The sequence below is a fragment of the Staurois parvus genome, unplaced genomic scaffold (genome assembly GCF_062004578.1).
Source record: "Staurois parvus isolate SC_StPar_1 unplaced genomic scaffold, SC_StPar_1.0 ptg000217l, whole genome shotgun sequence".
Lineage (NCBI taxonomy): Eukaryota > Metazoa > Chordata > Amphibia > Anura > Ranidae > Staurois > Staurois parvus.
The window spans coordinates 2,953,075-2,975,264 of NW_028318013.1; the positions used below are offsets into that span (position 1 = coordinate 2,953,075).

Sequence of the window (22,190 nt, forward strand, 5' to 3'; positions counted from 1 at the left end):
ACAGCAGACAGACACGGACTCTGATCCCACTTTGAGGGAAATCCTCTCTGTTGTTACCTGCAACTCCTCGATTGCTACCTTAACTGGGGAGATTAAGGGCATGAAGGTGGAACTTTCCTTCGTACGGCAAGAGATGCAAAAGCTTAGAGACCACACTTCTGCCTTCGAAGCCTGGCGTATATTTCTGTTGAATACTATTCATTCCTGGATACAGTTTCTGTGATTACTGACTTGTCAGTATGCACCTGTTCGGGGCTACAATGTTTCCCCCCACACCATGGTTCTGCGTGGACCCATAGTTTATTATTGATGAAGGTACCCAGTCCCCGTTCAGACCTGGTTGGTCCAGTCTTTTCTAGGCGTTGCATGGTTTTGTTTTTTTTTTTTAATGTTTTTCCATTTTAAGTGGAACTTTTTCGCACTGCTCACTTCTTGATCCTCAACCCCTATGTCACTGACTGACCAACTGGACTTTACTTTAGCTGCCGGGTATTACAGTATCAAGATCCCCTTGCTTCTTTATGCTACCTATTGAATCACAACAAGCTATAGATATTATTTTTATTTGGAAGGGGTGCCCCCCCTCCCCTCCGGGCCCTCTTTTAATACCTGTCTAGCCTTATGTCAAGTACTGCTACCAAAGTATACATTTGATGTCCTGGAACATAATAGGACTAGGTGATGAAATCAAACAGGGAGCAATGTTTACATATGTTAACCAGTTAGTGTCTCCTGTGATATACTTACAGAAAACCCATTTAAAACCGGATTCCATCCATCTGCTGCGTTCTCGCAAATATCCTACTAAGTTCCACTCCACCTAGTCCTCTTTCTCTAGAGGTGTCAGTATATTGGTTTCCAAATTGATCCCTTTTATGTCTGAAGTAACAAATTGTCAAATGCGAGCGACATGTATTTCTGCTTTGCAAAGTAAATGGGGTTTCGTGCATACTAGCTGCTATTTACTGTACATCCCCCCACCCTTCTATTATGAACCCTTAAAAAGGTTGGTTCAATTTATGGCCCCCTACCCAGATGTTCCCGTTTGGGCACAGGGAGACAAATTATTTTTTTTGGACCCAGCACTAGACAGGTTTTCTGTTACTCCAAATGGAGCCACTCAATCAGCGCAAGCTACTGCCTTTGCCAATCTAATTATTGAAATGGGTCTGGAGGGAGAAACTTACTGATATGAAATGCTACTCATGCTATTCAGCCACCCATGGAGGTCTCTCCAGAATAGATATGGGACTAGGTAATTCATTGATGATGCCCTATGTAATGTACTCTGCCTATGAGCCCCGGCTACTCTCATCATTCTCCCTTCCGGGTGCGCCTTTCAGCCTCAGTCTAACCTCACCGCTCCTTGTGGCATGTCAACCCATTTTGACCAACTCTTTCAGGCTTGGGACCCCCTGCTTACAGCTTTAACTTGTATCCTTGAAATAAATGTAAGGTCAGTCTCGGCAGCCATCCTGTGGGATACATTAAAGGCATTCTTACATGGAATAATTATAAGGGAAATCACGAGCATTAAGAAAAGCCCTCAGGAATGGGAGGAAGTTGTTAGGCAGGAAGAACAAAATGTTTTGGGGTTTCTAGTCAACTTCAGTTTCCAAGGGTGCTTTTGCCCAATGCTAGATCCAAATGTTCTCAACCTTTTCTGCATGGAATATGCAATGTTGGCCATTGCTTCCCTCCACTTGGAAGTGTCCTGGCCTCTGTAGACATCAGGGTTTCCTACTTGCATATTCCTATTTTTACATTGCATCAACTCTACCTGCACTTTGCTGTGGGCACACAATGCTACCAGTTCATTGCTCTTTCTTTTGATCTGTCCACTGCACCTTGGCTTTCACCAAGGTGCTAGCCCTGTACTTGTCTGTCTCACTCACAGGGAATTCCCATAATGGAATGCCTTGTAGACTTTGAGGGAATGAGCAGTGCAGAGTTTTTTTAGTCAACGTTCAACAGACCTTTCAAATTCTGTAGAGGTTCAGGTGGATCTTAAAATCAAGGATTCAGCTCTGGAATTGGCACATTGCTTGGAGTATTTAGGCCCTTCTTTGAAACTGTTCTTCCAGGATTTTCTTTCCAATGGAACGACTCAAACACCCCAATTTTGTATGAAGGTTCTGAGCTAAAGGGGGCCTCTTTGGGGCTGTTGCATGTGCTCAGTATCCATCAAGACTTGCAGCTCAGCATTCTGGCTGAATGGGACTAATAGGCACAGTCTCTGAACCATCGCTTGCAGCCAACCCTCATGACTAGGCCAGCCCTGGCTGGATTGCTCTGTAGAGTTGGAAAAGTGCTTCCTCCAGCTGGTCTATAAGGTTTTTACTATGGTCGCCAGCCTGTCTAGCTAGGGGAGGAGTCCTGGACACTCTCTTGGCTCCAGGGACTTGGTCATCAGAGGACTCTTGTCTCGCAATCAATATTCTGAAACTCAGTGATTGTTATCCCTTCAATACTGGACCTTTTTTGCTGCCACGTCATCCAACCAGTATTCACTTACACATCGCCACATCCGTGGTTTACATAAACCATCAGGGAGAAACCAAAAGACTTTCAGTTCAGATGCTGATCAGATCCAGGCTTAAGCAGAAAAATGGCAGGTAGACTTCCTTCGTAGTCAATATCTGAACTAAGGGGAATGGTCTCCTCACCTTAAGGTGTTTCAAGACCTCTGTTGCAGGTGGGGGGGGGGATGCCAAATAGAACTCCTGGCTTCCAGATGCAACTAGAACCTGTCCCGGTTCGTTTAAAGGTCCAGGCATTATGTAGCTATTACAGTGGATGTTTTGGTGATTCTGTGGGATCCATTCAACTTTTGGATCGGCTTAGCCTTGAGTACCTTCAAGGGTCATATCTTAGCCCCTAGTAGTTCTTTTTCAAAGACAGCTTGCCTCTCATGCCTTAGTAATAGCCTTTGTACAAGGTGGTGGTCACATTATTTTCCCTTGTTTGTCCCCCAGTGACAGCGTGGGATGTCAGCCTGGTTCTCTGTTCTTCAGAAACAGCCCTTTGAATTGATCAGATATTTTTATCTTCTTACTCACAAGGTTGCCTTCCTCATTGCCATCACCTCTGCAAGGAGAGTTTCTGAGTTGCCTACCTTAGTCTGTCAAACCACAGAGACAGGTTTGTCTCGAGGCCCAAGGCCTGTTTCTTCCCAAGGTGGTTGTTTCTCCACCCTTTGTCCTGTTCCATGACTTCCAAAAAAATAATTCCCTCTGATCTCTGGAGTTGGTACTCTGTTCAAGTATATCTATCCATTACAGCTTGATTTAGACATTTCCTGAAGGGCCCCCATTGGGGATAGCCTTTTTCTCATTTCACTATCACCAGGTGGTTTTGGCAGTTCCTCATTTAAGCCTGTGGACATGGAGACAAAGATTCACCTTTCCCTGTAAACCACTTTCCACCAGATCAGTTGGTGCTTTCTGGGTTTTTTAGCATCAGGCATCTGTTCTCAAATCTACCAGGCTGACACCTGGTTTTAGGTTTTACCAGGTGGATGTTCAGGCATCCTCTGATGCTGGCTTCTGTTGTGATTTCCCTTTGTTTTAACCTGTTGGTCTTTGTGAGGCTACTGGCATTTTATGTTGTTGTTGCCCACACATTAGTGCTTTTGGACATCTCAATGTACCTAAATTACTTAATCCTGTGTCCCTTAATGGACAATTAACAGAAATGACTTACAGTAAAATTCTTTAAAGTACTTAAGGGGCACAGGTCCATCCCCTCTGTATGATGTATTTTTCTGCTTTGATGTAAACCCAGAGTCCAATGGAAGAGGAAGGCGTTATACTACAGATCAGTTTGCCAGTGTCCAATCTCCTGAAACAGCATAACCCAGTATACCTTTTAATTCATTATTAACCTATTTACCTTAATTCATGCACAAACAAAAAATTGTATTATACACACAATGTAGTCTCTGTCATTTTATACTTCAGACGTAATTTGATGATGGAAGGAGCTGCTTCCAGTGCTGGAGAACAACTGGTGGATCTTACATCTCGGGATGGAGCTTGGTTCTTAGAGGAACTCTGCAGTATGAGTGGCAATGTTACATGTCTTGTCCAGTTATTAAAACAATGCAAGCTAATCCCTCAAGATCTGGATATACCCAATCCACTGGAGGCTTCTGAAGCTGTACATCTGGCTAATGCAGTTTACATTTCTTTGCAGGTAATTACTTGCCATGTTGCTTACAAGTTTCTTTAGGATAGATACTGTATTTTCTATTTTCTCCACACTGCGAATTTTACTGTATTTTAACTTCTTGTGACTATAGGGATCTACTGAATCTAACTGATTTACAGTGCTCAGCATAAATGAGTACATCCCAACAGTGCTCAGCATAAATGAGTACATCCCAACAGATTTGTCAGAAAACCTTTGCTTTCCTTACAGAAGCAACATTTTCTCTGGGACACTATACTACAAAATACACCCACAAATGCGGGCCATTGATTTGCAGATTGGTTAATTTACACACACAAAGTATTTTTCCTAACAAATTAATTCAAGCCTATGTTGCAAAAATGAATACACCCCAATGGAAGTCTTGGGAGCAAAGCTAAATTTTAGACAAAATCCTAATGAACAAAAATTCAACTACACGTGAGTCTAATTATTCATTAAACTAGTGTCCAGCAAGCAGTTGATTATAAAAGGGCATTACTTAACCCCTTCCCATTTCATGCTGTCAGCAATGGCACCACATGGAAGAGAAATTTCACAAGGCCTGAGAAAGAAAATAATTTCTTTACACAAGAAAGGTGAGGGCTACAAGAAGATCAGCAAAGCTTTACTTATCAGTCAGAACACTGTAGGAAAAGTGATCCAAAAATTTTGCAAAGATGGAATTGCAACCATCTCACTGAGACATCCAGGCCGTCCATGGAAGTTAACACCTCAACAGGAGTGTCTTCTGATGAGAAAGGTTGAAGAAATTCACCATGCAAGTTCACTGCAGTTAGCTAAAGAAGTACAAAGCCAAACTGGAGTTATTTGATTCCTGTGACACAATACGGCTTACACAGCAGAGGAATGGCATGCATGGGTGTCATCCACGAAGGAAGCCTCTCCTAAAGCCCATGCACGAAAAAGCCCACCTATAATTTGCTAGGGCCCATGCTGAAAAAGACTACTGGGACTCTGCACTGTACAAAACTGTATGGTATTGCAAAGGTGAGTACAAAGAAAAATGCATGGTGCCTACAGTAAAACATGGTGGTGGCAGTGTCCCTCTGTGGGCTGCATGAGTCCTGCTGGTGTCAGGGAGCTGTATTTCATTGATGGTATCATGAATTTACAGATGTGCTGCTCTATATTGAGAGAAGATGCTACCATCACTCCGTGCCCTTGGTCGTCGTGCACTTTTCCAACATGACAAAGATCCAAAACACACATCTAAGGTTACTGTTGCATTTCTGAAGAACAGGGTGAAAGTGTTTCAGTGGCCCAGTATGTCTCCTGATCTGAACTCAGTTGAACACCTATGGGGAATTCTGAAGAGACAAGTTGAGCATCACCCTCCATCCAGCATCCAGGCTCTAACAGAGGTCGTTCTTGAAGAATGGAAAAAGATAGATGTTGCAATATGTCACCAACTTCTTCATTCCTAGAAGACTTGATGCTGTCCTTACAAATCATGGATGTCATTCAAAAAGTATTTTGTTGTGGGGTGTATTCATTTTTGCATCAACTAATTTGAGTAAAACTGAAGATTTTGTAATCCAAGTTATATTAACTTTTTATATGAAGAAAAACAATGTGCGCTATCATAAAATTGTGAAAACCATTAATTGAGCTGCTGCAATGACACTTAAAAGTGATCCCACACTCAAATCATAAATATATAACAACAGTGTTGCGCTAACTCATAAATACAATAACATATGAAAATAACCAAAAAGCCTTATTATTAATGTGACAATTTGATCAAACGGTGGTGCTTGAAAGGTGCTTATTATATGCAATGTGCTCCAAAATGCTGAAACTTAAAACGACAGTGCTCCACCGTGACTTTGTGCACCTCCACCTATAGGTACAGAGGGCCACTCACCTCATACAATGGACTTATAAATTAATATAGGTCACCCAAGGATAGTAGTTCCATCAAAGAGGCTCCAGATGGCAGCAAAGAGCTGATAACAGGCACCACCTCAGATGACACTATATACGGAAATCCTCTCAGCTTTAAACTCCACATGTAGGAAGAAAAACAACTCCCATAGCGTAATACTGTTTATTTTAAATTAAAATGTGTTCCAGAGTAACACTCATATAGTACTGAATGACAGATCGGTTTTAACATGGAAAGTTCCGATCCGCAAATGTGTAGGCAATTGGCAAGCACATTTCCTTAGCTGGCGGTGTCTGAATTTGGGTAGTGGTCCTTTCACCTGGTGGTGTTTCAGACCTGTTGGGATGCCATATAGGGGCCTCAAGGTTCAACAAATTGTGTACAAATTTGTCTACAGGTACAGGGATCATTTAGCAAAAGCAGTGCATGCTCTATGGGATCAGTACATCCTGATCTACGCTTTTCTCCCATGAAAATTCTTTTTCATCTGCTTTGCATGATCAAGATGGGATTCCAGTGATAATCGTTGCTCCAAACTGGCCCAAGTGGGTGTGGTATACCAACCTGGTAAGACTCCTGATGGGTTATCTACGGGGTCTACAACAGAGGTATTGAATTAAAATTCAAGGAGGTCCGGTCACTAAAATTCTCTTCTGGCCGAGGTCCGAATAGGGTGTGCCCCCTTACATTAGGTGTAGCCATCAGAGTGTAACTTTACATTCCCATCACATCAGGTGTGCCCATCATAGTGCTCATTTACATCATGTTATCCCCATCACAGTTCCACCTTACATCAGGTATTCCCATCAGATTGTCCTCTTACACTCAAAGTACCCTTTTTCTATCATATTTCCCCATTAGACTACCCCTTTCCACAGTATGTGCCCGTCAGAGTGCCCTTTAAAATAAAATGGGCCCATCACAGTGCCCCTTAACATAAAATAAGGGGCACTCTGATGGGCCTTTTTTTTGTTGAGGGGCACTCTGATGGGTGTCAGTCTTTATGGACCCAGATAGGGTGCATTGGTTTCTCATTTCACCATTTCTAGGTTGCTCGGTATCATGCAAGCTTATGGTCTCAAGGGTCAGGTTCCACCCTTTCCTGTGAAGGTGAACTCTGCTAAATCTGTGAGTGCTACTTGGGCTTTTTCACTTTAAGCAGCTGTTTCCCAGATTTGCCAAGTTGCCATTTGGTCTTTTGCTCACATGTTCTCTAAGTTCTACCAGGTGGATATATTGGCTTTATCTGATCCCAGCTCTTTAAAGCTGCAGGCAGTTCCCAGTTGCTGGTTTCTTTAGCCTGTTGGCGTTTCCTGTGTCATCCACCCCTCGGTTGGACTGCTCTTGGACGTCCCAAAGGTTTAAGACTTGGCTATGCTCTTCAATAGATAAGAAAGAAAAATAATTTTTGTACTGGTCATAAAATCCTTTTATCTGGTATCAGCTGAGGAACAAAGGAAGTTTTTGACTTTCGGGTTATACTGCCACCTAGCACTGCCATTATGTACAGAGCATAATCAAACACTGGTGGGACTTGTATTCCTCAATTAACAAAGAAGGATTTTAAGAGGAGTACAAAAATCATGTTTTCTGTGGACAGATTGAACTTTGTACTGCTCTGCAGAATTTTAATGGGTGCCATGACCGAAAAAAGGTTAAACACTGGTTTTCAGGCCTTGAAGTGACTATAAGATGGTTTGACCCATTTAATTAATGAAACCATTGTTCTTTTTGTTTGAAAGGAATTGAACTCAAATTTTCGTCAGATTATTTTCCCTGAAGCTCTCCGATGCTTAATGAAAGGAGAGCAGACACTGGAGAACATGCTTCAAGAGTTAGATAACCTGATAGAGCAGACCACTGATGGGACATCACTACAGAACATGGTCGAATTGCTGCAGACTTACCTAAGAAATGCAGCCATGGGCCTAGAAGATGAGGCAAATGCTCACTACATTGATGTTGCAAGGTATTATATATGCTGTTTTTGAAGTTATTTTGCTTTGGTTGATTTTTCCTGTTCGCACTAGTGCATGGCGTTTACAAAAGTCTTGGCAAAATGGGGCCATCCCCTACAAAGGTAAATGCTATTCTCCATTATAGACTGGAAGATTTTGTGTGTAATTGTCCATTAGCAGCATAACTTGCAGTAAAATATTTCCTTTGATGTACAGTGATGTGTAACATTTAAAGGTAAGGTCATTGCTGATCTGCCTGTTTCAAAGGATTATATGATTAGTTAGAAGTCTCTTCGAAGGTGTAAATCGGCAGCACTGTCCATGTGAATTTCCTGCTATTTTAGGGATTAATTCAAACCTAATTACTGCTTCTGAGAAGGTATTCCAGGATCAGAAGCCAAGATTTACCTTGGGCTACCATCTGCAGGTGACAATTGGTTCAGCAGCCCAGTCATTTTGGTGTAATATTCTGTCTAACATGTTGAAGTCAGGAAGGTACTTCAGAGTTTAATAGACCACATAGAAGAATTTTTGCTAAAAATCAGTATTTTAAGGAATTGACAGCATGGATTCATGAAAGAGCAAAAGAGTCAAACGGGTCTGATTCTTTTTATGGAAGAAGTAAAAGTAATGGTTAAAACTTCCATATTCGTGTTTTCAGATGATGGCAAACTATGTAGAGGAATAATTTTTTTACAAGATGCCCCCGACTTACAAGCCAACCTCAATGCACTATTTAATTGGGCAGCCATGTTGCAAATGAGGTTCGATGTTGATAAATGTAAAGTTATGCACCTGGGGCCTGAAAACATGCATGCATCATACATTCTAGAAGGAGAACTGGGGGAGTCAATGAAATAAAAGGATCTAGGTGTACTGGTAGATCATGAACGTAACCAGTTTCCGCCCGGCTTATAGTTAAATGAGAAGCGAGCGGGACTTTCGTCGATGCGGGTAGATGTCATTTGATGTTCTCCCGGATCGGCACCTCACGAGATCTGTCACTGTCTGTGTCCATCAGGCATATGATATATCACAACGGCTAAATCTGTGTCTGTAGTGTATGTTCAAACCTTAATACCATAAATAAACATATTAGATTTTTACTCCAGGAATGAGTGTGGAAATTCTAGAGAAATTCTTAAATAATGCATTACAATTTAACTAAACCCATTTGATTTTAATCGACTAAAATACAACTAAAAATAAAATGGCATGTTAGGCAAAAAACTGACTAAAAATGAACTGAAATTTGATGGCAAAATTAACACTGGTATTAACACCAGAGATTGTTGATCTCCCCCTGCTGGAGAAAATTGGACCATGCTTCATAGTTTGATGCATTCCAGCTATAGGTATAGGATTGCGCATATGGAGGTTTTCTATTTTTTTTCTATTGGTTAAACAAACCACTTACAATGGTTCTTCAGCCCACTTGTGAATGGTCCTGCAGTCTCTTGGGACCTGTGACGCATCCCAAGAGGCTGTGGGGAGAGAAGGGGGGACACAAACTTATGCTCCAATCTCCTAGGTGGCCAGAGCTGAAGTGGGAGCGGGTACCTGTCACAACCAGGTACCCACTGCACCCAAACCCCCCATCCCCCCCCCCCCCCCCCAAACCTAAAAAAAAGGAAATAAAAGTTGCCAATTATGACATAGAAGGGGAATGAGGAAGAATAGCAGAACTTCCACTTTTGGGTGAAATTTTTCTTTTCACTGTGTTAACTACAGTCAGGTCCATAAATATTGGGACATCGGCCTGGCAGAGCATCACCAGGGATGAAACCCAGCGTCTGGTGGTGTCTATGCGTTCCAGACTTCAGGCTGTAATTGATTGCAAAGGATTTGCAACCAAGTATTAAAAAGTGAAAGTTTGATTTATGATTATTATTCTGTCCCATTACTTTTGGTCCCTTAACAAGTGGGAGGCACATATGCAAACTGTTGTAATTCCTACACCGTTCACCTGATTTGGATGTAAATACCCTCAAATTAAAGCTGACATTCTGCAGTTAAAGCACATCTTGTTTGTTTCATTTCAAATCTATTGTGGTGGTGTATAGAGCCAAAAATGTTAGAATTGTGTCGATGTCCCAATATTTATGGACCTGACTATATGTAAGATTGCCATTACTGACCACCACATGAAAATGTTCCCTGGCTATTTTGGAAATCTACTAGCTTTAATATTTTGAGCCATCAACGTGAAACCAAAATGTTAATCAAACACGTCAAAGGTACTTATTTGCTTATTTGTTCCAGGTCAGTAACTCATTGTTGAAGCTAATTGTCATGATAGCCTGACAACTTTCATTTTTGAGAGGTCAGCAATGGTAGTGTTCATGCTTATCTTGCCTCAAGTTACCTTTAAAGTCTCTTTAAAAGCAGTATTTTGTCCCCATACCTGGATGTTTTTACTAGTGCAATGGCATGGTTATCATGTCTAATTAAATGCAATAACTGCATGGTGTCCCGTGTGCTGGTGACTGGTGTATTCCTTAACCACTTCAAAACCAGGCCAACTTTGACATTTACATGTTAAAATTCTGCATTTTTTTTTGTTAGAAAATTACTTGGCCTCAAACTTAATTTTTTTTTAAAGCAGAGACCATGAAGAATAAAATGGTGGTTATTGCAATTTTTTATCTCGCACCATATTTGCACAGCCATTTTTAAAATACAAATTTTCAGGAAAAAATACTTTCATGAATTTTAGTGCACACACACAATCAAATATTTTACCAATTTTTAGTAAAATATAAAAGATGTTACACCAAGTAAATAGATACCGAACATGTCACACTTCAAAAATTGTACGCGCCCATGCAATGGTGACAAACTACGGTACATTAAATTATCGTGATGTAAAGCTTTAAAAAGCTTTACAAGTTAAATTTAAGTGTTAAATGGGTCTGGCCCTAGAATTTTTTCTCGCTCTTAACATTTGCCATAATCACCATTTACATAATTTACATATGTGTGTAGGACCTATGTATGCTTTCACATTTGTGTTTGAACATGAGGGGATGAGGGCGCTTTAACCACTTGCCCTCCTGAGGATTTACCCCCCTTAATGACCAGGCCTCTTTTTGCTACTCGGCACTGCACTAATTCAACTGATAATTGCGTGGTCATGCAATGCTGCTTCCAAACGAAATTCGTGTCCTTTTTTTTCACACAAATAGAGCTTTCTTTCGGTGGTATTTGATCACCTGTGCGCTTTTTATTTTTCACGCTATAAACAAAAAAAGACCAAAAATTTTGAAGAAAAACAATATTTTTTACTTTCAGCTATAAAAAATATATAGTAAACTCAAAGTTAGTTATACATTTAGGCCAAAATGTATTCTGCTACATGTTTTTGGTAAAAAAAAAAAAAATCCCAATAAGTGTATATTGATTGCTTTGTGTGAAAGTTATAACGTCTACAAACTATGGTATAGATACTGCAGTTTACGCCTTTTTTTTGCTGTACAGCGCTGCGCTAGTTTAACGGACAATTGCGTGGTCATGCAATACGGTACATAAATGAAATTTACATCCTTTTTTTCCCACAAATTGAACTTTCTTTCGGTGGTATTTGATCGCCTGTGCGTTTTTATTTTTTACGCTATAAAAAAAAAAAGGCTGACAATTTTGAGGAAAAAAAACAATATTTTGGACTTTTTGCTATAAAACATGTCCAGTAAAAAAAAATTAAAAAATCAAATTTAGTCATAAATTTCTGCCAAAATGCATTCTGCGACATGTCTTTGCTACAAAAACCCCCAATACGTGTAAATTAATTGGTTTACGTGAAAGTTATAGCGTTTACAAATGGAGGGAAAGATACTGGGATTGTTAATTTGTTTTTATTCTAATAATGGCGGCGATCAGCAACTTATGGCGGGACTGCAGCGCACATTCTGACACTGGAGGGGAACTGACTTGGGGTCACTGACATCCCCAGTGACACCAATACAGTGATCAGTGCAAAAAAAAAAAAAACACTTGACACTGTACTAATGGCACTGGGGAGGAAGGGGTTAACTGTGTGAGGGGAGTGTTTTACTAGGGGGCGGGGGTGTGTACTGCAGGGAACACCGCTGATCGAGACAGATGAACATTTCTGTCCCGATCAGCGTGTCAGGAGCTGTCAGGGAACTGACAGAAAGCACAGCTACTGCAGCTGTGCTCTCTGTCACTGATTGCCGCTAATCGCCGGGGCATAGCCGGTAACGACCGGCTGTGACCCGGCGACTGACATCCGCGCCCCTTACCTGTTTTACAAACACACGTTTTAAAACATGGTTTTGCCCAGCCGTGCCGCCCTGCCACCGTATTTCTACAGTGTCTGGGTGGCATGTGGTTAATTTAAAAAAAATAAATACAGTTTTTACAGTGACTCTTCACATTCCTTTTGGATAAACTTTATTGCTATCAAAAGGGATGAATAACGTCCCTTGTGATAGCATGGGCAGTGACAGGTATTCTTTAATAGACCTTTACTAGATCCCAGATCTCTCTTCTGCCCCCAAAAGCATCTGATCAAACCAAGATTATTTTGACCAGATGCTTTACAAGCTGGCAACAGCTTGTAAACAACAAACCAAACTGGAGGTGGTGATATCCTCATCGCTTCCACTTTCTTAAGTCACAAAGGGAGTGGGTATGGATGTGCTTTCCTTCCCTCTGTTTACTGGAACTAACAGCTGTTCAAAGAGCCTGAGAAGAGCAGCGGGATGACTGACCCTATCTGCGCCCTGTAGAAATGGTCGTGCAGTTGAAAATGTTGATACTAGAATCATGACTGCAGCTGCAGCCATGATCCTGAGAGAACCTCTTTAACCTGAGGATGCACAGGCACATCCTAGAGAAGTGAAGTGGTTAAAATCTTCAGTCCCTTGCCCCTGGATACCCCTACAACCGTGATCTTCTGGAGCTGCAGAGATAAATGTGAACAGTTGCAGCTGTGACAGGACCTCATCAAAAGTGGTGAAATTGGCTGTCCTTTCCACTTCCATACTCAATTCATAGAAATCATATTATCTTTACTATTCCCACATAAAAAAAATGCTCTGAATAGAGGGGGCATTCATCCATGCAATTCAGAGAGCGTTTTCCATTATGGAGACCAATCAGCTCTTTCGGGGTATCTAGGAGGCAGACAACATAAAATTTCAAGAAACGCAACCACCACCAGCAAACAGGACACTCTTCATGTATGTACTGTCCTTGGTGCTGATTTAAAAGAAATCACTCAGCTTCAACTTTAAAGCTAAAACATGGTTTATTTTCATGTAAGATTACAGTTTGTGTCCATTTTCGTGTATATATTTTAATCTGTATTTAAAGGCCTGCTGGGTCATACACAGCACTTTTATTTTTAGATTGATATTTCCACATGTAATTTCAGATATTCTAAGCAAATATTACTTAGTAGGTATGTTGTGTTACAGGTTACTTCATTCTCAGTATGGAGAGTTGATTCAGCCAAGGAATGGCTCTGTGGAAGAAACTCCAAAAATGTCTGCTGGTCAGATGCTGTTGGTTGCTTTTGATGGGATGTTTGCTCAGGTTGAAACTGCATTTGGCTTACTACTGGAGAAGGTATGGACGTTTACTGATATCTAGCTGAATTGACCATGTACTTGTAAGCATACTCCATGTTTATCTTGTGCTCACGACTGCAGTTAAAACAGATGGAAATTCCACATGCTTGGAGAAAGGTTGATATCATCCGTGAAGCACGAAGTACACAGGTGAACTTTTTTGAAGATGACGAACTTCGCCGTGTTTTGGATGAGATATTTTTCTTGAAAAGATTACAAACGATCAGAGAATTCTTCCGCCTTTGTGGCACATTTTCTCAAACCTTGTCAGGTAAGATTGACACCAAGCTGTGCAGTGGAATAACGTCCTTACAGGATGTCTTCAACTTACAAGCTGACTTCAATGCACTGTTTAATTGGGCAACTATATGGAAAATTAGGTTTAATGTAGATAAATGTAAGGTTATGCACTTGGGGGCCAAGAATATGCATGCATCATACATACTAGGGGGCATACAGCTGGGGGAATCAATGGTGGAGAAGGATCTGGGAGTTCTGGTAGATCACACGCTTAATAATGGCATGCAATGCCAAGCGAGCAAAATCCTCACTTGTATTAAGAGGTATAGACTCCAGAGAGAGAGATATCATTTTACCCCTGTACAAATCATTAGTAAGACCTCATCTGGAATATGCAGTTCAGTTTTGGGCACCAATTCACAAAAAGAACATTGGGGAACTTGAGAACGTACAGAGAAGGGCAACCAAACTGATAAGAGGCATGGAGGAGCTCAGCTATGAGGAAAGATTAGAGGAACTGAATTTATTCTCTCTTGAGAAAAGGAGATTAAGGGGGTTATGATCAACATATATAAATACATCAGTGGTTCATATAGTGAACTTGGTGTAGAACTATACACCCTGAGGTCATCACAGAGGACAAGGAGGCACTCTTTACATCTCGAGGAAAAGAAATGTAATCTCCAAACATGGAAAGGTTTCTTCACAGTGAGAGCTGTAAGAATGTGGGATAGATTCCCTCAAGAGTTGGTTCTGGCCAGCTCAGTGGATTGCTTCAAAAAAGGCCTGGATTATTTTTTAGATACAGAAAATATAACTGGATACTAACATTTATAGGTAAAGTTGCTCCAGGGAATATCCAGTCGCCTCTTGGGGGATCAGGGAGGAATTTTTTTTCCCTGCTGGAGCAAATTGGATCATACTTTGCTGGGGTTTTTTTGCCTTCCTCTGGATCAACTGTGGGTATAGGACTTCTTCTTTTTTTTTTTTTTTTTTTTTTTTATGGTTGAACTGGATGGACTTTTGTCTTTTTTTTTCAGCCAGACTAACTATGTAAGAAAATGTACTTTTCAGATTTTACAGTGTTACAAGGAAAAATAAAAACATCCCTGAGTAGCAAAACTCCCTACCAATGCACCACATAGCATAAAAACACACTTGGCTGTACAAGGGCCTTAGCCCAAAACTAGAACTGTGGAGCAAGCTTCAACTATAAAACGGTAAACCGTCTGCTGTGGGGAACTCCTGACAACAAGTATAACCATTTCCCAGGCACACGTGGGTCAAAAAGAAACAAAGTTTAGCAAAACCAAAGAAAAACAAAAGCTACTAGGGCAGCAGTAAGAGCTCCTATCTGGAAGATAATGGCAGTATATATGGTAACTGACTGACCATTTGATACTGTATATATGGTAACTGACTGACCATTTGATACTACTCACATTTTTATTGTGAATGTTGAGGAGGATCAGGAAGGTTGCATAGGCCAAGTAGCTTTGTCAGGGAATACAGGAGGCTTGGACCTTTCAGCCCTTTACAGGATGCCCAGCACTTGGAGATTTTCAGCATAGACGATTTTCCATGTCTACGTTTTTTTTCTATGGAGGGCTTTTACCTGCCTCTGCAGCGCGTGCAGCTCTCTGTTTCTATTGGGCTTTCTTTACAGAGAGATTGGGAGAGGTAATTCAGCATTTGTTGGTGTTTAAACAGGTTGGCAATTGTTGCAGTAAATACAGAATTTTCTAAGCCTCTTTGCCTTAAAATTAGCATTTACCCAGCATAATCATCCAGCAACACATTCTAAATAAGCAAGTCTATTTAGTAGTACACAAAATCTTTCAAATGAGGACAAGGCAAAGTAAGGTGTTCCTGCAGAAAAACTTATCACATTAGATAATTTTTCTCCATTTTTAAGTTTTGCTCAGAGTAGTGTTGGAAGAACAACAGTAGTTTTTACTAATTGGCTTTTGTTGAGTTATGTGATTTCATGCTTGGTTTGCTGCAAAGTGTTATCTTTTTGGTCTTTTTTTTCAGCAGGCCTACTTTACATATCTACAAGTAATAGTTACCTCCACATTTCTGGTAGTTCAGATGAGATCTAACTTTCATTTAACACTTGCTAAAAGGCCTTTCTTTGTAACTAGACATTTCAAAATGTGGTGGTTAAGAGAACGGTCTGTGCATTGTATAGCTTTTCAGTTATAGCAGAATACATGGACAACAATTATGTATTCAGTCATCTGGAGGTATTGGTTACAACTACTACTTCAAACTCCATATGTTGTCAATTTTTAACAGGGTATATGTAAACTCAGAGGTTACCTTACATGAAAACTTTGGGGAAAAAATCAGTAGATGTAGACAGCTAAATTTATATTCAAATATTGGCTTTTACTGTGTAGGTTAAACTGGGCTCACTTTATATCCACATCCTGAGTCATCCTTTTTCATTTGAGGCTATTCATTCCACTAAAAACAAAGTGCTATGGGAGTGGGGACTGGCCCAGAAAACTTACTGGAAAAGCTGAGATTTGCATAAAAAATTGGGTGCATATATGCATGGGTCTGTGGGGGTTTTGACATGCGTGTTTCCCCGAGGGTAATCTCTAATTAATAGTTTTTTATTCAAACCATTTTAATTGCACAGGTTTTTGATGGGTTTACTTTTACCTGCGACATATGTAATTTGCCAAATGTATGCTTTTGCTTTCTCTACACAGGGAAATGCCCTATTGATGAACAAACTCCTGTTAATGGACCTGTGCAGCTGGTCAATGTAAAAACAATGTACAGAAACTCTTGTTTTAGTGAAGACCAAATGGCCAAACCAATCAAATCTTTTACAGCTGACTTTGTGAGGCAACTCTTGATTGGCTTACCTACACAGGCTTTGGGACTGACTTTGTGCAGCTTCATCAGTGCTTTGGGTGTGGATGTTATTGCTCAAGTGGAAGCCAAAGACTTTGGGGCAGAAAGTAAAGTTTCCATTGATGATCTCTGTAAAAAGGCTGTGGAGCACAACATTCAGATCTCCAGATTCTCCCAGCTAGTAATGAACAGGGCTACTGTCCTAGCCAGTTCTTATGACACTGCCTGGAAGAAACAAGACTTGGTGCGTCGTCTAGAAACAAATATTGCTTCCTGTAAAACCAGTATGCAGCGTGTGCAGCTTCACATTGCAATGTTTCAGGTAAATTTTCTACAGCTAAATACTAATAAGCATGCTTGTTTGTTTTTTTTTGTTTTTTTTAACATGAAATGTTTATACTTAATATCAACATGTAGACAGGGCAGGGTTGGAGCAGATCAGTTAGAGAAGTTGTGATAGAATGACTATAGAGTGTTAAGTAAAATGGACCTCCATCCTAAAGAGGAGGTTCCACTTTAAGGCCTCCTTCCCCCCCCCCCTCCTTTCACATTTGGCAATCTTTTTAGGAGGGGGGGAGCAGCAGGTACCTGTCAAAATCTGATACCGGCTTCTCACTGCAAAACAATCAAATCGAAAATGCTTGCCAGCAAGGCTGATTCAGCAGCACCCCTGCTACGAATACTGGTACCTCAGACCACCAGCTCTTCAGGCTCACTCAGCCTCGGTTGCAGCTCCTCACTGCATAGGCTTTCTCTTGGCCTCTAAATAGGGTTCTCCAGCCCTCTGAAGCTTGTTCACTCGAGACTTCCGGCTACCCTACAGCCCCCTGGACTCGTTAGCCGCCTTAGCTTTCACTGTCTCCCAGACTCTTGTAGTTGTCCCGACTTTCCCAGTCCTTGGGCAAGGAATCACCCTCACAAGGGATGCAGTCTCCAACAGGAGCACCCAGTAGCCTTTCTGACAGGGCTCTGTCTGCAAGTGGCATCAATTACCATCAGCTATTCTGATTTGGTTTATAACGACTCTGCACAACCGTGTAAACACACAGGCTGCAGGTGTCTAGCAAAACCCAGATACAGGATTAAAGGTTCTGTCCCGCCCAAGACACTTTGAAACCTTATAGATCCAGGCCCTGATCTGGAACTACTACACCTTGAAAAATAATTACAACACAGTTTTCTCCACTAGCAATAGACAATCTGGATCTTTGCATTAAGCCTGAATGTGAATCCTTTCTACCTTAATTTCCTAAACTCACATAATGGCAGGGCCTATTTCACCCAGACCTTGAAGACACCTTTCACTGGTATGCCCGTAGTGATGGGTTACGTTTGGTCCCCTCCAGGAACCTTCAGTATAATTAAAGGTTAAAGTAGAACTAAAGGCAAAGCATTTTTTTTTTTTTTTTTTTCCCATGGAGGATTATAACCCCTGCCAGGTTGTTTTTGCCAACTGTGTCCCATTGGGGCGATTTCCCTGTATTTCCTGCCTAATTAACCAAAACCGGAAGAGGGAGTCCTTGGTTGTCACCAGATCTGGTGTCCCCATTGGAAGATTTCTGATCTTACTGCTCGGGAGGACAACTCAAAATGTGGGAATTTATTTTTTTTTTTTTTTTAAACTAGAGACCACAAATCTATAATGGGGGTACAAACAGCAACAAAAACCTGACAGGTATTCTAACCTCTCCACTGTATTCAAAAAAGAAATCTTTTGCCTTTAGTTACATTTTAATTAAATTACAGGTTTACTTGTAATTGTGATGGTTTCCCATTTTACATTTGGGGTATTGGTGTTTCATCCCTTCCACCCACCATTTTTGTGGAGAATGCAAGAAGCATGTTTATTCTTCTCTACCCGCTCCTCCAGGGACACAAGACGCAGGACAACAGTCAGCATCTGGGTTATTGTGGCTCCCTTCCCAGAGACTTGCATACCCTATCATTCTTCATTTCCTGAATACCCAACAGGAGATCCCCCTTCACTTGGCAATGGCGGAGGCAAGGTGCAGAGAAGCTGATAAAAAGCAGGCCTAAAAGCACTTGGGCCATAATAGACAGCAATGAGGAAAACCAGCAAAGTGCTGAGGGTGATATCTGTTCTTCTGCAATGGGACAAGATCCTATATGGTCACCAGAGAGAGAGGAGAATCGGCAGAGCAGAGGGTTACTACTGAGTGGGGGATCAGCAGAGCTGGAGGTTACTACTGAGTGGGGATCAGCAAAGCTGGGGGTATTACTGAGTGGGGCATCACCATAGCTGGGGGTACTTCTGAGCAGGGGATACTTCTGCTGAGTGGGGGTACTAATAAGCTAGGGATCTGCTGAACAATGGTACCAGTGAGCTGGGGATCTACTGAACAGGAGTACTAATGAGCTAGGGATCTGCTGATTGGGATACTACTTAGCCAGGGTTCTACTTGGCCCACTTTAAAATAAATATAAAATCAACACACACCGGGCATTTGTTAAGCTTCAGAAAAGCATCACAGAAGCATCAAAAAAAAAAAAAAAAAGAGGGGAAATCTTCCAATGGGGGGGGCACTTGTTCCATTGACAACTGTCTAAGAAAGTATTTTCCTCACATTAGAAAGTTCCTTTAACTTTCTCTGGAGTCTACAGGACATAAAGTGAAAAAATAACTCCCCAACTGGAATAGCTTTTGCTCCCCTACTTTGAAATGCAGAAAAACAAAAAAAGCAGGTTGGTTTTAGATATATTTTAGTAGTTGTCCCAATCTTTAATATTTTTTTAAAAGAACTTTATTTCCATCATCAATGCCTGTGTTTTCAACATTTAAACTTTTTTTTTATACCAGTATGTTCTATAAAGTTTGTTGTGATACCATTTAACATAGGGATACGACTGTCCTTTGAACCCATCAGAAAAAATTATTACCCATAAGGTGGTGTTTTGTAGTTGTCATCTGTACAAGGTGAGTGTCTGCACTAGTGGCCTTGTCCGGTAAAGAATCCTTTCTAGTTCTGCACAGGAACAAGGTGGTTTTGAGGCCCAGAAGGTTCTTTTGGCGTTTCACCTCAACCAACACATCGTTGGTTCTTCTGTTAGGCTCCAGTTCATCAGAAAGAGATGTTTGCCTGGATATATTTTGGACTGAGAGTGTCTATCTCTCAGCCACTGCTTCCTTCAAAAAAGATTGATTTGTCAATCCAGATGCACCCCGAAAGGGTGAACCAACTTCTCCTTCCATCATCTCTTGGTGGTTCAGAGGAATCTTTCATTATTATGGTCTAAAAAAAAAAAAAGGTAAATTTTGACTATATTGCAAAGACAAACACAGATGACAAAAACACTAATGAATAAGTACATGCAAAAGAATGGTGTTCAGGACCTGTCTAGCTGGATTCTAAGTTCAACAACAAACTGGGCAGGTTTGTCTCCAGGTAGAGGCATCCTCTTGCAGAAACAGTGGATGTTCTGGCAGCCCCATGGGATCCGTTTATCTTGAACTATGCTTTTCCTTCCCTGAGTGTTTATTCACACATGTACGGTGCAAATTGAAGCTCCGTTTTCCCAGCTAATTGACAAAGTAGTTGTTCAGTGGTTCAGGTCAGGTTTAGATCAGGTCACATTTTACATTAGGATCAGGAGAGAAAACCGTCCTGAAATAGTTTTCACAAACTCATGACATGCAATTCAGAAGCAGTTCCCATAGAAGTTAATGAGCCTGTAATTTGCACCTGGACCGGACTGCACTGCTCAGAAATCGGACAGGACTCTTTATCTACACTGCAAGTGCACCGGATGTACACTATATTGCCAAAAGTATTGGGACACCCGTCCAAATCATTTTATTCAAGTGTTCCAATCGCCTCCGTGGCCACAGGTGTATAAAATCAAGCACCTAGGCATGCAGACTGCTTCTACACACATTTGTGAAAGAATGGGTCACTCTCAGAAGCTCAGTGAATTCAAGCGTGGTACCTTGATAGGTTACCACCTGTGCAATAAGTCCATACTTGAAATTTCGTTGCTACTAAATATTCCATGGTCAACTGTTAGTGGTATTACAACAAAGTGGAAGCAACTAAGAACAGCAACTCAGCCACGCAATGGTAGGCCATGTAAAATGACAGAGCAGGGTCAGCGTATGCTGAAGCACAGAAGTCGCCAACTGTCTAAAGAGTCAATAGCTAAAGACCTCCAAACTTTGTGTGGCCTTCAGATTAGCACGACAGTGCGTAGAGAGCTTCATGGAATGGGTTTCCATGGCTAAGCAGCTGCATCTAAGGCTTACATCACAAAGTGCAATGCAAAACATCAGATGCAGTGGTTTAAAGTGCGCTGCCACTGGATTCTAGAGCAGTGGAGCCATGTTCCCTGGAGTGACGAATCTCGCTTCTATGTCTGGAAATCCGATGGACATGTCTGGGTTTGGCGGTTGCCAGGAGAATGGTACTTGCCTGACTGCATTGTGCCAAGTGTAAAGTTTGGTGGAGGGGAGATTGTGGTGTGGGGTTGTTTTTCAGGGGTTGGGCTTTGCCTTTTAGTTCCAGTGAAAGGAAGTCTTAAAGCGTCAGTATACCAAGATGTTTTGCACAATTTCACGGTCCCAACTTTGTGGGAACAGGAAGGGGCCATCCCCAAACTGTTAAATCATCAATTTTTTTTTTTGTTTTAAATGTAGCACTGCCCCTTGGGACAAGCTAGAATATATTATGGGTCCTGCGCTCAATAGATCCAACCCTAAGCAAACCCAATCCCTCTGGCACAACTGGTAATGAATAGCAAATACCCCGCCAAGAAATTTGCTGACACAGGGTTAAATGAAACAAGAACAATTTTATGGAGAATGAAATGCAGTGTAGAGGGGTGGGGTTCCCCTTTCAACTTCAAAACTTACTTTTCTTCTTTTATACAATGCAGTAAATTTGGTCTGCCACTAGAGGGCTTCACAGCCAAAAATCTCCTGATGGCAGAGTCGCACTTTAAGCAAAATACAACTGATATCTATCAATGAAATGTATTACCCACACCGCTGTATGATTCTGCTTCTGAGGGGCGTTAGCCAAAAATCACATCAGAGTCAAAACAGAATGCAATAAAGAGGTACCTCTAATAAAGCTACTAAGCCAGATTCCCCCACTCTAGTCCTTGTAACGGTGGAGCTCTAGTTGGTGCACGTTTAGTCCTTACAATGAAGTAAATGGCAGCTGAAGGCTTCTTTGGAGTTTCAGCTGGTGTGGGTTACATCAGATTTCACTAGGTTTCTGGGCTGAGAGGGTCCAACCTCAGTGTCTAAAAGCAACCCAAGACCAGGGGCAGTCGCAGGATGCAATCTCCCAGTATGTGTCAGTCCCCGGGGCAGACATTCTCAATTACACTGGTGGTGAGGGGCAAAGCAGGCAGGGGGATCTGTGGCTTGCACAGGGCCCCGGATGGGTGAGATCCCAGCAGTGGGGTGCGGATGTCCCA

At 41.4% G+C, this 22,190-nt stretch overlaps 1 protein-coding gene across 2 annotated transcripts in view; it reads left to right on the forward strand.

Moving 5' to 3' along the window:
- Positions 1-22,190, forward strand: part of SMG1 (SMG1 nonsense mediated mRNA decay associated PI3K related kinase) — a 283,265-nt gene that overhangs the window by 237,794 nt on the left and 23,281 nt on the right. For both annotated transcript variants that reach the window (XM_089679071.1, XM_089679072.1), the window contains exons 50-54: positions 3,960-4,194; positions 7,840-8,066; positions 13,494-13,644; positions 13,728-13,917; positions 16,607-17,076. In XM_089679071.1, coding sequence (XP_089535197.1) covers positions 3,960-4,194; positions 7,840-8,066; positions 13,494-13,644; positions 13,728-13,917; positions 16,607-17,076 — 1,273 coding nt within the window. The remainder of the gene's footprint in view (positions 1-3,959; positions 4,195-7,839; positions 8,067-13,493; positions 13,645-13,727; positions 13,918-16,606; positions 17,077-22,190) is intronic.